General features: G+C 34.9%; 1 protein-coding gene across 3 annotated transcripts; it reads left to right on the top strand.

Annotated features, from left to right (window-relative positions):
* The first annotated feature begins 8,565 nt into the window (after positions 1 to 8,565).
* LOC133724815 (double-stranded RNA-binding protein 1-like) lies at positions 8,566 to 14,084 on the top strand. Of its 3 annotated transcripts, XM_062151665.1 has the most exons (7): positions 8,566 to 9,038; positions 10,284 to 10,471; positions 10,571 to 10,643; positions 11,115 to 11,350; positions 11,456 to 11,675; positions 12,341 to 12,520; positions 13,589 to 14,084. In XM_062151665.1, exons 1-7 carry the CDS (start codon positions 8,765 to 8,767, stop codon positions 13,948 to 13,950), a joined length of 1,533 nt encoding a protein of 510 aa, XP_062007649.1. In that variant the 5' UTR covers positions 8,566 to 8,764; the 3' UTR covers positions 13,951 to 14,084. The 3 variants fall into 3 exon arrangements, with proteins under 3 accessions (XP_062007649.1, XP_062007648.1, XP_062007647.1); XM_062151664.1 differs by having other exon boundaries at positions 10,296 to 10,643; XM_062151663.1 differs by having other exon boundaries at positions 10,284 to 10,643.
* Positions 14,085 to 15,894: the final 1,810 nt, after the last annotated feature.

Genomic DNA, 15,894 nt, shown 5'->3' with positions numbered 1-15,894 from the left:
ATTGTATCCTCAATAAACCGTTTGTTGACCTTCAATATAAACAACCAAAAAGTGTATTGACTCTCAGTAAAACAACTAAATGCATTACTGAGCCTTAATAAAAATACTTGCCCTAAATAACACAATCAAATTCATCTTACCCTCAATCGACAACCAAAAGGTTTACTGACCCTTAGTAAAATAACCAAATGCATTATTGACCGTCAATAACATTATTACCGACCATTAGTAAACAATCATATCATTAATAAACTATTTATGGTAATAAACAACCAAACATTTTATTGATCCTTAATAAAAAATAAAAAAAACTTTATTGACCCCTATGTAAAACAACTAAATGTATTATTGAGCCTCAATAACAACATTACTGACCCTAAACAACCGTAATTTTAAATTTAAACAAAATTGACCACTTAAACAATGACTATGTGCAGTAAGTGGAAAATCAAGAACAACGTTGCTCTCTCTCTCTCGCAAAACAGAGCTAGGGTTCTGTGTAACTATCAACTGGTTATCATGACTTCTGTTGATGCTATGGCCGCTGAAGGTAAGAAGCAGGTGGATCTTACATCTGTCGAATGGAAAGGGATTGAGACAATCTGATATGTTCATGGTGGGAAAATTGCTGACAACAATGGAGTTTAAGGTATGTTCTTTTCTAGGTATGTTTCGCAACGCTTGGAGGCTGAATGGCAAACTGCAGGTTGAAGAGGCAAAGCTCCAAAGGGTTTTGTTTACCTTTTCGAATCCAGATAATAAGGATCAGTCTGAAGGGGGGAGCCGTGGGGTTCTAATGAAGCCCTGGTGGCGCTCGCAGCTTGTGATGGAGAGAGTCTAGTGGAGAAGGTACTGCTGGTGAAGAAATCATACTAGATCTCTCTGCATGGGATACCACTAGCATTTTTATCCGAGAGGATCATGATGATGATTGAGTACAAGCTCAAGGATTTTTAGGAGATTGATAAGTTGGGAAGAAGAGTAGGCAAATATCGCATCCCAGTGGAGATTTCTCTGCCTGAACCTTTGTCTTTAAAGAGCTGGATTGGGTTGAAGATGAAGTGGAGTTTTTATGCAGGTTTCACTATGACAAGTTATTTGGACGTTGTGGGGTGTGTGGGCTAGTCACCCACGTTGGTTTACCATGCTCGGGGTTGCCCTTGGATGAGGAGGATGAGGCGGCTAAGCGCACGGTGGTGGGCGGTCTAGAGGTGACTATGTTCAAATGAGTGCACAATTTAAAACCCCATCAATGTAGTAAGAGTAAGTAGAGTATCGTTCTGGCCGGGGATTAGGGGTGTAAACTCCTCCATAAGACGTTAATTAAACAAAAGAATCAAAGAATATATACAAGGTATTTACGAAACTAAGGGGGATTTATGAGTTTATGTCTAATCTAATTACTAAATATGATACAGGTAACCAAATCAAATCACGAATCAAATAGAAATGGATGAATGGGCGGTGCGTAGAGACGAAATTAACTACTCACTAACACATTAACGAGGCATCAAATCATCAATCATGAATCAAACATGTCATAGCAAGAAATCAATCAAGAACAGAGATGAACGCATACAAATTTCTTATCACTTCACTTAATTAAATTAACAAGATGAATGCACCATAGTTAACCCTATTAAGCATGCAATTATTAGTGGTAGCTAATACTAACAAGAATAAAATTAACGCATTAAGCACATATGAAAGTTTGATTGATTTAAGTAAAGACATCAAGTTAGAACGCTAATCTTATCATGCAAAGGTCATTGTTGATTTACCTAGGGAACTATAGGTTTTTCACTTAGCAATTAAGACCTAGAACGCTAGTAAATCTTAATCTGGATTCAATTATATGCTCATAATTAAAAGTATGCATCTAAAGATTACAAAACATATAAATGGTGAGATTGAAGCATGAAATCAACAAACAAACTATCACAAGATGAAATCGCAATTTTCAAATTCAATAAAATCTAAAACATTAAACATGCTTCATGGTATTTGGAAATTAAACATCAAAACATACTTTCAATCTCACAAGTAATCAAAACATCTAATGAATTAAAATAAAAATCTATTTTGAATTACAAAGCAAGAAAATTGAAAACAATAAAGAGGTGTTCATGGCTACACTTTTGAATCTTCAAGAAAGCTTCAAAGGTGATGGAGATTCTTGGATGCGGGCTATGGCAAGGATGTTAGAGATGGAGGATGAGATGCTTCACGGCTTCTTGAACTTGGAGAGAGGATGATTGCTGAAACTTTGAGAGAGAAAGGGGAGATATTGCGATTTTGATTAAGGATTTGGTGGTGAAGAAAATGTTACAGTACTACTACTTCTATACATAGTGCACGGCCTAGCCTTGCGTCTTGATTACTTTCTACTTCTTCTGCATCATTTGAGCAATAGAAATATTCCTTGAGTAGTAGAAATCAACCTTGAATCTTCTAATAACATATTTGCCGAAATCCTATAATGTATCTTCCCTCAAGTTAGTCTTCATGCAACTCATATGTAATCAGGAAACCTTTATTGATAAATATTCTCTTTTATTTTATTTTCCAGATTGCACACGAAGAAAATCTTTGATTCAAATCTCTTCATCAATTACAATTTCCAAACAAGGAAATTTTAAATTCTTAGATTTTAATTCACATATATAAAATCTTCAAATTTGAAATTCAAATCAAAATCAAAATTTCTAATCCCAACGGGCTCTAAATGGCAAATACATTAATTGACCATGCATTAATTTTTAATTCGTGAATATAACCGTATATCAATTTTCAATGCAAGAGTAGTTACATAAACAAAATGTTTATTCCTAAAATGATGCAAGTAATGTGAATTTTGGAATCCACCAGCACTTTATGACATAATGGTTATTGATGTGTTGGTGCATTCCTATCCACATATTTGGTTGATATAGATTACATTTATAACTAGCACCAAACTAATGGAGGTGTTGTTGTTAACAGTTTGAAGTCGCGGGTTAGTTGGACATATCAAACGCCCACTATTCAAATCTGTAACGTTTTTCAAATGAAAATAAATCACAATTAATTTTTTTTTCCAGTTAGTTTTGAGATTTAGAAATTCTACTTTATGAAGACCTCGGATCCTTGCATACATTATTGGAAGAACTATCTCAAAAAATTTAAGTAGCCGTACCTGCAATTGAGCGAATTATATCTAAAAAACTCTATGGAGTTTGGAGGAAACCTTGTTCAAGGAACTTTTGGCTAGTGAATAAGGTTTGGCCAGTAAGAACTGAGTGCAAAGTTACTAATTTCTTAGAGAGCAGAATTTCTATGTGAATGCCTCCATTTGCACCTCTCTAAATTGGTCATGTTACAATGCCTCGAATCTCTAGAAGCAAAACCTAAGAAGATGTAAGCTCATGTGCTAAAGAGAAGCATGTCAATTTATCTAAAAGTCGAAAATTTTAAAACTGTAAGAGTTGGCAGAATTAAAGCGTAAAGTTTAAAATGAGGTGAAATTGAACATATTATTCTAGTCGACTAAAATGATGTTATAACTAAAAGAATGCCAAGAATGCTGGAGTTGGTTCCAAGCATAACTACCTAAGTGAAACAAAATTTTATTGAATTATCAATTTAAAATAGAGAAAATAAACTATAGTTTGGTTCCAACCATTTGAATACGAATTCATGAGCTCAAAGGTTGAGGTTTTATTCGTTAAGTTTTTTTGAAAACTTTCCTCGTGGAAGTCTTAGAGCACATCGATAGTTCGAAGACATGCGTTATGTTATTTTTCGAGATTGTATAAAACAGTTATAGTCAGTGGAAGATTGTTTATTTTTGGAATTTTTCTATAAATAAAAAGATTTAAGAAAATCCAAACCTTTCCAAAAGGCAAAAGATTTTTCTCTCCGTCAAAACCCTAACTCAATTTTTTTTATCACCAACTCGATCTAGATCCAAAATGTTTGTCTAGCGTCACACGGTAGCGCAGCCACCACCATTTGGTTTCGCACTGAGTTCCTGTCTATACTTGTGTCATTCTCCTCTACCAACTTTCATTGTACGTGGCGGATCGAAGCCAGAAAACACGGCAGAATTCGACTAGACCAGTCTCCATCCTCTGGCCACTGTGGGGCTTGAAATCACTTGGGTTTTGAAGATCTTATTCTTCTCTTTTCATCCGTACCAGGCTTGTAGATCGATTCGACTTGAGGAGTGCCAATTTTGAATTTGAAGTTTTGGCCACCGTGAGCTTTCGACCATGATCTAGCTCGATCTAGGTCAAATTGACCTTAGTTTCAGGTATAAAAGTTGCTCCCCTTGTCGTCCTCTACATGTTGATTGATTTTGATCTTGTTAGTTTTGACTTTCACCTGCGGCGTGTGGCCTAAGCTCAGCGACTTGTGACGACGTGTTTGGCCTACTTTCGTAAGTGTTTGCTCTTTATTTTGTGTTCGTTGATACAAGGATGTAAATATATTTGGTTTTCCATAACTCAATTGTTTGAACTAGTTAGATTAAATGTAATTTCTATTTGGTCTGTTTTGATTTGTGAGGATCTGACTATTGGATCGTTCTTCTGTTTTGCTAATTCAGTGCTAGAAGTGTATCTGAGACCTTAGGTTGTCTCGGGTGAAGTTTCGTCTCAATTGACATAATCTTCGGTTTTTAGTTTAAGTGCACGTGTTGAATTTCAAATGTGTTCGTTACTTCGTTGTGTACTAAGTTGAGACTTTAATTTGCTTAGATATTTGAGGAGCCTTGTTGCTTGTTTTTGTTTTTCTGTGTTTTATCTCATTATGTGTGTTAAAACGCAATGGGATTTAGAGGTGAGTAAATCTCATGATATTCTTTTTCTGAACGGAGTTCACTATATTGCATAATAGAATTAGATGTTGATTATGAAATTATTTATTGAAAAGAAATAGCTATTTTTAAATATATGAACTTCATCAGCACTGTTCATGGGTAAGTGAAAACTGAGTTTTGATTTAGGGTGGTGCTATTCACACACTCTTTTTCTCTATTCACACACCCCCTCTATTTTTCTATTAATACTTTAATTCAATTTTCTTTTAAAAATTACCCTAACTACCCTTCCTTATAATTATGTTTCTTTTTCTTTTTTCTATTTGGCAATTTAATCATCTTCAAATCCTAAACCCTTATTTTCCCGCAGACATATATAGAGAACTTCAAAACTCTTTTCGATTTTCTCTTTTCTTTTTCATCAAAAACTTCTCTAGCATAGTCATTCTATCTCTCTAATATGATGCTTTGAAGTTTAATCATGGTAGAACAAGAAACTTTAGACCCATTTTTTGAAATTTTTTTACATTTGATTTGCAATGGAGACATGGAAAAAAAATATGAGTTCAGTGATCATTCGAGCCCCCTTAAATCCATTATTCCTGGTAAGATTCTAACTAAAATTATTTGGTATATTTGAATCCATTGAGCAACTATAGAACTTTACAATAGCCTAATAATGATGGCCTTATGATTATAAACATGATTTATTCTACTATATTATCCTAGCAGAACATAATTTTGTCCCCACACGGAAATTGCAACTCATTGCATTCAATATTATGTAAAGCATCTCCAAATTTTGTGTACATCATCAGCTGCAGTGTGGAAGCTTATGGCTGAAGTGGATAAAACGCTGATTCCATATATTTTTTTTTTTTGATTTGAGGATGATGCACTTGGATTAAGAGTCATAAACAAACAAGCATTGAGTTTGGTACTTTACAAAGTATGAGGACAAACTTTACAATTTGGATTCAGTTGGGTGAAGGTGATTACCTGGGAATCATATTCTTTGTCTAATATTACAAGTCATTCCACTTAATAAACGTATTATTTTTCCTTCATTTATAGGTAAAAAAAAATTTGATTTATTGTATAATGATGTTTGATTCATGATTGAATTGCTTTGTAATGATCATATTATTGTTTTGAAACTTGATTTCGTGTGGAATACGATATATTGCAAAATAGAATGTTTATATTGTTTTGAGATTTATTTTGAGTTGTCAAAACAACAGTTGTAAATAGTACAATAGTGAAATCATTTTATTGATTTGATGAGACATTTTGGGTCAGTGAGGCCTCCTTAAATGTTTTGGTCAGAGTCGTGATCGAGGGTCAAAGTAGTGACTACATGTGGGTAGCAAGTTCGGAACTAAGCCCTTGGGTGAAAGGCACAAAACTAGTTAGAGCTCAAGTCTGCCTGGCAATGTATCCATAGGGGTAACAGTGCGGTTATTGAGACTTATGAATACTCTTTTTAAAAAAAGTCTCAAGAGTATTCATTCTTTTATATCCAAGAGGGACGTTGATTTCATATTTAAATTGTTGAGTTAACAAATTGAAATGTCGCAGTGGTGACTTATGCTTTCATTAAAAGAAAAGGATATTGATTTTACTTAAGTTAGGTAATTTCCTGAACTATCTTCTATGCAGGGATTACAGTGTGAGTTTTGAGTCTGTCATAGAGTTAACCATTGTTGAGTTTCGAAAATAATCATTGTGTTGATGATTTTCTTGAGGATTGATATTGAAGTTGTTTGGTGAAGTTGCTTAAAACTATTCTTGAGTTGAGATATTATATAAGCATGTGTTTTTACTTGGTTATTGTGATTGAACATACTCATACAAGCTTAAAAACCTTATCGGGTTTGTTGTTGCAAATTTGTACACTATTTGATGGTGTAGGGGTTAATACTGCAAGTCAGGGTAATCAGAGTTGAAGCTAAAGCTTCCTTATTGTTGCAGTTGTAGGTTTTTAAAACCTATTTTGTTGTTTCACACTTGTTAGACTTCCGCTGTATATTAATCTCTTGGTGAGAAGTTACTTATTATTTTGATATTTCAATTTAATTTGTAAAAATTTTGTAATGTATTATGTGACTCGAAAATTTTTCAAGTGTTTTATGTAAGTTTTTGAGTCATCACATTTCGGATTTGTTTGATTGCTAATAACTCATTACTTATTTATAATTTAAAATTTGGGGCATGACAGGGAAGGCTTGTGAGATCATCGTCCACAAGGTCTAACTCCTCACTTTCTTCATCAATGTTGATTGTTTTACATATGAAGTGCTCGCAAAATCTTTCTTGAGGACAATTATTCGAAAGACCTAAATACGCATGTAAAGTGAGGTTAGGCATATATCTCTGATTAATCTCTACAATTTCACTACCATTCTCTATTTCGGTTACGATTTAGTGTCATTTATTTATGATAAAATGTAATGAGCAAAGTCATTATTGTCATTATCTATGATTATTTCTCTCTCTCCTTCTCTTTCTTCTCGTATCTCTCTTCTTTCCCAATACAGCTTTGCATCTTATCGCTCTTTGACAATCTCTTCTTACCATATCTCTAAACCCTTCCTCATGTTCCTCATAAAGCCACAACCAATTTAACAAGCTACATATGTTTCAGGGTTCTTTAGGTTATAAATGCATAATTGAGAAGAGAAAAAGTATAGTGTGAGAGAGTGAGGAGAGATAAAATAGATATGAGCTAGGTTTGCAATGTCTATTTCCAGCCACCCAAAGTTGACAAGAGTTTGGGAGCGATATAACTTCGATTAATTTTTGTATTGATTAATGTTCTTTGTTGATGCTTGGTAGTTAGTTTAACACTCATGCATTTTTGGGTTTAAGTCCTGTTGTTCTTAGTTAACTCGTAGAACAAAAGATAATGATACAAATTAGTTACAAAATACTTTTTAGTAAATTGAATAATTATTAAGGGCAAAAATAACTTCTTTGTTGAAGTCCAAAAAACTTTTGACATAGTTTCACGCTTATTTTTTTTTTCCTTTAAAAAAAAACATGATAAAATGTATGTAGTTGTTGGTTAGCTTGGTAGTTTATATGCATTATCAAGTTATATACATATTGGATCCGAATTTAGTTGTGAACCTTGGACTTTTGCCCTTACTATTCTTGGTGTCTAAACATACTTGTTTTACCACTCGCTATGAAAAAGAGGTTTATTTGCCTTTAAAAATAATATTTTTGTTTTATATTTGTGATTTTTAGACCAATATAAGACTTATAACTTAAAAATCCTAATAATTTCACTTTTTCTGTTTGAAAAGTCGAAATTATTAAATTTTCAACCACAGGTGAAAAGACTTGGTGATCGAATTGTCCTCTTATATTCTTAAAAGTCAACATTTTACCAATATGAAAAAAGATCTACTTCATGTTTTGGTTTACATCATTCTTTTTACTTGTAAGAACATAAACATCTGCTCGGACGTAAAAGCAAAGATATATCCAAAATCAAATACATGCAACACGAAGTACCGTGGTCCAAAAAAACTAACTATCATATGATTTATACAATAATAGTAAATACAATAGAAGAAGAAATGATTCTCAGAATTTGAATTCATACATTTTCTCTGAAAATTTTACCATGTAAATAGTTTTTTCCCTCTTTTTTTTTTGGCTCAGAATTTGTAGAGTTGTTCTTTCCCTATTACTGTGCTATCACAATCTATTACTCTACTGGCCGAATAGCAGATTTACTATCATATATATAACATTCCATTTCTTTTTCGGTTAAGCGTTTCTGGTGTCTGCACCAGGCACCTGCATGAACTTGCACTCCCCCTACCCCAAAATCCCGAAACAGAAACTCAGCCAGAATCAGAAACCCCAATCTCAACATTACTACGGCACCGCTATAAATACTCGAAACTTCTCTCTCACAGCAGAAACCAACCATTTGTAAGAGCCGGTTGTTTCGAAATGTTCAAGTCGAAGCTGCAGGAGCTGTGCCAGAAGAAGGCGTGGCCGTTACCGGAGTACAGCAGCAAGAAGGAGGGCCTCGATCACGACCCTCGTTTCTCAGCCACCGTCAAAATCAACGGCCTTGAATTCAACACTGTCGACCCCTTCAGATCCTCCAAGTTGGCCCAAAACGACGTCGCTAGGCTCGCCTTCGATCACTTCTCTGCCCCCGCTACCCGCCCCATTCCTTTCGATTTCCCTCAGCCGAGTCTTGTCGCTGTCACTCCCTCAGGTAATGGACACATGAATTTGAATTCTGTTACTGTTTTTGCTTCTCTGTTTGATTCCTGCTTGGAAATCCCTTTTTCTGATTCCTGTTTACTTAATTTGATGCTGAAATTGAGAGTTCTGCAAATGTTAATCAATTAGGTCTTTGATCATAGAGATATATATAGCTAGTCTGAAATATCGGTATTGAGGTCTGTAGTTTCTGTACAGCTCTTGATGATTGTATTTATGGAATTGGTTTGTGAAAGCATGAGGGGTTTGGTGCTCGAAAAGTGTACATTGATGAGTGTATAGAACACCAGTGAGTTTTAAAGATATAGATAGTTTCTCTCGAGCTGTAATTTGTTTCAAGTTTCGTAACATGGAGTTTCTAGGATGTATGTGGAGTATATGGAAAAAAAATGACATTGTTATTGAATGAATATGCAACGGTTATATTTAGTGACATTAGCTTATGCAAAGGACCAACTACGTATTGCTAAAATTCATCGACACTTTTCAGACTATGGTAACTATCTTACTACAGTTTATGACATTGCAACATTTCTAATGCTTTCATGACTGTGATGATTGTGCTATTACCAATAGATCATTTAGGTTCTTATCGTATTTTCTGAAGTTCATATCTAATCCAGATTAACTGTATTAATGAGCCTTGTTCGAGTTTTGCTATTCTTACTTTTGAATGGAACTTTGGAAAGAGTTCAATGTTGGTTTGGGTCTTAACATTACTATATTGGAGGGTATGGATAGTGAGTGCCCAGGCAGTTGCCACACTTGACTCTGCTCAGGCCTGGCCTTGTGTACCATAGTCATCACAAATTTTGTGGTGATGTCTCTGGTGGCTTTATTATATCTGTTCGCCAGGTCTTAGCTTTCTTTGGCGTTATCTCTATTGATTCTGTAGTAATGTTCCACAAAATTTAATTATGCAATAATCTGATGTTGCTTATCTGAATAAATTGCTGGATGTGATTTATCTACTTTGGCTTTTGATGGGTGCTTTCTTTGATTTTTCATATAGTAGGTAAAGGCTCTTCTATTTCTAAATAGGTTGATGGGTTTGTGATCTTTAAGTGACTATTACTGTTGGTGAAGGGAGAATAGGAATTAATCTTGTTCCACATGAAACTTTGTTAACTGATGTTTCATGTTAACAAAGTTTCGTGTGAGTCAAAACTCACCTTGGATTACTTTTTTTATTTTTTATTCTTAATTTTTTCACATTTTCAAATGCTCCTTATTCTAGGACTTCCCACAGGACTGGGCACTGATCGGAGTTTTACAAACACACCACTGCAATTGCAAAAAACTCAAGAAACACATCAAGCTCCTCAGGTCAGTGTTAATGCAACAGATGGTGGTTCTCAAATCAGTGGTAATGCAACAGTTGATGGTTCTCAAGTCAGTGGTAATGCAACAGTTGCTGGTTTTAAGGTCAGTGGTAATGCAACAGTTGATGGTTCTCAAGTCAGTGATAATGCAACAGTTGCTGGTTTTAAGGTCAGTGGTAATGCAACAGTTTCCGGTTCTCAGGTCAGTGCAACAGGTTCCAGTTCTCAGATCAGTGGCAGAGCATTAGGTGTTGAAGGTGATAAGAGATCTAAAGGTCAGAAAACTTCTTCTGTATAAACTCTAGTAACAGATCCTTTAGTGATTGACCTGAGCTTAATATAATTTCAGTTTCTGCACTGGAGTATTTTGAATCTTTCCACATAACCTTCAAGGTTATTGGGTAGTTACAGAGGATGTGTAATATTTAGCATATGGTCTAGAAAAAGGTTTTTGGGCATGTTGGAACATAATTTGCATACAGAAGATGTAACTGAAGCTTGAACTATAATTTTTATCATCCGGTTGTGGAGCTAACATGTTGGAATCTTGGACATGAAACTTAGATATAAATAATATAATGAGAGAAAGAAATGGTATATACACTATATAATCCCCGACCTTCTAGCCTCGGCACATTGTACTTATCAATTTGCCCTCTTATATGTCTTAGTTCATACCCAGTGTCAACTTTTTTGTGTTAGTTTTCTGTGGTTTGCAACTAATACTATTTTCATATGGGGTGTAGATATACAACATTTGCATAAGAACCAGCTGCAGTGTTATGCTCAAAAGAGGAATCTCATTTTACCTGTCTACTCTTGTGAGCGGGAAGGTCCTCCTCATGCCGCTCGTTTCAAATGTACAGTAACAATTGATGGAAAAACTTATCAGGGTCAAGAATTTCTTCCCACTGTGAAGGATGCTGAACATGCAGCTGCGGAAGTTGCTTTGATCTCCCTGTTGCCAAATGGAGTCAAAGAAGTTATTGTTCTGACAATTGATATCTATTCTATGCATGTCGTTATAACTCAAACGAGTCTAACATACCTGTTTTTTTTTTTTTTTTTCTTCTTTGCTTCCCCTTAGGATGATTCCGGTTTGTACAAGAACCTTTTACAAGAACTAATTCAAAAAGAAGGTCAACATGTACCACTCTATAGCACAAGGACATCTGGTGAACCTCACATGCTTACTTTTGTTTCAACTGTGGAGATTGGAGGAGAATCTTTTACCGGTCAAGTAGCAAGAAGCAAGAAGCTGGCAGAAGTGAGTGCAGCAAAGGTTGCCTATAATACTTTGAGAGATCGTAAGTGCAGATTTCTTGAACTTACCAGATCCAAATAATGTTAGCTCTCAGCTGCTACTAGATTCTAATAGTGTGCATATTTGAGAGAAATATTGCACTTGAGTCTATAAATATTAAATCAAAGTTTGTTAGGCACTAAAGAGTTTCTATTTGGAATTGTTTAAGCACTTGTAATCAGTGATTGTTAGTGTTGATGTCCTTTGAAGACGATTGACTGTTAGTAACTTTACCATGTTTAAGCAACACATCCAATCTACAAATTATCCCATCTCAATCTACAACCATTTCATATTCTTTCTATCCATGGGTTCTTTTAGGTTTCATAATCTTATTGAGTTTGTTTATTGCCTCTTTTTTTATGAATCAGTTGATTTATTTTCAGAAGACTAGCTTTTACTCTTTCATTCCAACATAAATAGTCTCCCTCGACCAATAAATTATAAATAAGTAAATAACTTAAATAATTTCATCAATTGATGAAATTTTTTCCTCCCCGACTCTTTTCAATTTGATTTCACTGGTAACTGCCCTACTATATTTTTTTTTTCTCAATTTCAAAAATAATATCTGATAAGCTCGGTACATAAAAGGTTGCCTGGCTTATATTTGCTAGGGAATGGTATTTTGGTATTTTGCTTAATTTCATAAAATGGCTTCCTCTTCAGGTAAGTCAAGTCAGATCCCATTGTTTCTGACCCAGGCTTCACAAGGGCAAGAAGGATTACAGTTCTTATCTTCGAATGCTCCATCATACATGGCTCCTGATCTACAACAACAAGTGAGACCTAACGCTCCCAAGATTTCAATTCCAAATTCAGTTACCCCACAAGAAAAGGAGATCAGCGGTATGTTTTCCCATGAAGCTTTATACACCTAATGAATATACTAATCACTCTGTTCATACATTCTCTTTGTTGGGATCATGGAATTTATTTTCCTAAACACCTAATAAATAATACTAATCACTGTGAATACTATCACTGGCACCGAAATAAGTTGGAGATGTACCATACATGATACATAATTAAACTTAAGGAGGTTAAGTGAATGCCTTGACCAAGTAAATACAAAAGATGCCTAGAACATATAACTACAAAACCCGAAGAGAGTGGAATATGCTCTCTGGCTTTTTTTCTTTTCTTTTTTTTTGTAAGTTTTATATGCCACATGGATTATCCAGAGGATCTCAGGGATCTGTGGGAGTTGAGGACTGGTGGCCTCTCTCTTTGTCTCGCCAGCACTAACACTGAGCACTCATGGCTCGTCAATGGTTGCTCTCTGTGTTTGCATCCTAAATATCATTGTGTTATTTGTTGCTGTTATTCTGGGCACGAAAAATAAGTGATTCCTATGATCTAGGCCATCATAGATTGAATTCATCCCTTAAATTTGAAATTTGGGTGTTCAGCGGGCTTCTGTACACTAAGGATAAAATAAAATTGCGGAAAGATAATTTGACTCAGATCTGGAAAGGAGGGAGAGAGAGAGAAAGGAGGGGGGGGGGGGGGGGGGGGAGAAGAAGAAAGGCAAATTAGAGGTAGGTTCAGAGATGAAGTTCAGTCGTCAAAGCATTAATACATAGTGTTTAGTGAATGTAGAATCTCTGTAGCAACTTATGAGTGGATTCCTCTTTATATAATTGCCTGTACAAACAACTAAAGTAAGTCGTCTACAGAGCCGCTGTGGGATCCAGTCATCGTACTGGATCAAGTAATAAGAGATCACAATAAGATCTACCCACTCAGAATACTTGTGGAAGTGAACTCCCATTACATTAACACTCATCTTAATTCTTAAAACATGCATTTTTATCCTATCTACTGGACAAGTAAGTTGCATTGCTGTTAAACTGTGGCTTCATATTGTACAATATAGGTTCTTTTCTCTCAAGAGTACATATTGTTTTATTGCAGTGGCTGCTGTGGGAACCAGTCATCAGTCTACAACTGTATCTTCAGGAGTTGATAATCGTACAGTAGGTGGAGGATTCACTTCATCTGGCACTGTACCTGGCCGTGTACTGAAGACTTCACGTTCTGCTTCCCCTGCATCCCAAAGTGGATCCTCTTCGACTTCGACTTATTTCTGTACTTCAAATATGGACTCTACTCTTCAGCCACCAGCGAAAAGAACTACATCATACTCTAACATGGTTGCTGTACATCCACGGATGTTGAATATGACACTCCCAGAAGACTGCGTTGTGTTGTCCCTTAGTGATGAAACTTGGGTTGCTGTATCGCCCATGAAGACAGAAGGTATAACAAATCAGTGAAATCACTCATAATGTGGTGGTTTGCCATAGATGGTTTCTTTGTTGTAAAATAGCAGTTGCCTTTCTGTATATTGATGTACTTTGCTTGAACCTCTTGCTTGGATTATATAGTGCTGGAAAACCATTATCATGAATTTCTGAAACTGAGGCATTTTCCTGATTGTTCAAAGTAGAATTAGTTTGAAAGATCTTGTATGCTCTCTGTTTTACTACCGGGCAAAACAACCGCTAGTTTATGAAAAGTGTTTGTATGATCTTTTGCTAGTAGCCTAGGCCATTTAGGAAGAGAAAAATCAGACTGCAAATTTACCATTCATCTTCACTTTGGTGGAGCTACAGCTCCAGGTGAACGCTGCAAATTCTAATGTGCAGTCACTACCAAAGTGTTCTCCCCTTGCAGCCAAACCTTTGAAGTGCTAGCTACTAAGATCAGCGTAAGCTGGAGATAAGATATTGGAGGAAATTAAACCCATTTTGCATATGAAATTAATTTCCTCCAATTGATTTCATTGGTGATATACTTGAAAAAGCAAACTACAGCAGAGAAACTGGAGGTGAGATATTGGAGAAAATTAAACCCAGTATGCAGATGATGGCAATGGGATTAATTTCCTCCAATTCTCACATACAGCTTTGTGCAGCAACTCTCTTTGCTGAAGAGCTTCAATTCTCATCGGTATTTATAGCAAGAACGACGAAGACAATTCAAGCTCATAACTTGCTCAAGGGCATACAATATTCATGTCAATATGGTACTGTTGTTGTTTACGTTGACTGCATAACAAAGAGGAATGTATACAGAACAAAATGAATGAATGTAAAAAATAATAATGAATGAAAAGAAAATTAATAATAAGTAAAAAGAAAACTAAGAGAAATAAAAACGCGTGTTCTATCAGTGTTATTGACCCAATAAGCAACCAAAGTTGTTGTTGTTTTTTTTTTTTGGTCTGAAACCAAAGTTGTTGTTAATCAACCCTTTTTTCTTTTTTTTTCCTTTTCTTTTTAGGGTGATTCTAGTTGGACCTCCAAATTTAATATTTGGACCTCCAACTTTTTTCAATTATTAATAGATTTTATCAAGTCATATGAAAAGAAAAATAAGGACAAAGAGAGAAAAATGGGAAAAAAAAAAAAAAAAAAAAACCTCTTCTTACCTCCCTAAATATAACATTCAATTAAATTCTTTTTTTATTTCTTCCGAAATTTCCTTGTATTGCCATATAGTTTTATAATTTACCTAAAATAATTAAGTAAAAATAATAATTTCTATACATGGCCCATCATTTAATACAAAAATAAATTCAAAATAATCTGATTTGGAATTTCCTTAAACTAAATTCATTGAATATTATGATATAGTTATTACTCAATCTTCCAACCGAAAACTCTTGAAATCCTTCTTTTAGCAAATTCAAAAGGATTTCAGCAATATATCAAGATCGAGAACCTTTGATTAATTTTGGTGGAGGAGAGAGCTACTCATAAGAGAGCAATATCATGTGATTTTTATTCATTCTTCTTCTCATGGTTGAAGATAGAGATAAAAAGTAGAGTAATAAATTGTTGTATCTCATATTCAAGGGTGTTTTGGTAAAAATAAGGAGGTCTACTTAGCTTTTCAAGTATTCTAAAAAGTAAATTAGAGGTGTACTAAGTATGAGATGTCCAAATAGTAAATTTGGAGGTCCAACTAGAATCACCCTTCTTTTTATCCCCTCCCACTCATTTCATTATCTGAGTGAGAACATATGATATCTGCAATGTCAGTTATTCCAGATAATCAACAGGTCACAGCTCACCTTCTATTGACCTAGCAATCGACTCATCAACTTCAATAATGTAATTCTACCCATTTTTGGCAAGCGATGTTGTATTAGAAGTAGCTGAATGATAACACCATTTTCAGTCCGAAGTAGTGGACAAATAATAATATAAAATTTT

Source organism: Rosa rugosa, chromosome 1, assembly GCF_958449725.1.
Source record: "Rosa rugosa chromosome 1, drRosRugo1.1, whole genome shotgun sequence".
NCBI classification, from domain to species: domain Eukaryota; kingdom Viridiplantae; phylum Streptophyta; class Magnoliopsida; order Rosales; family Rosaceae; genus Rosa; species Rosa rugosa.
This window is presented reverse-complemented; position numbering and strand designations above follow the sequence as displayed.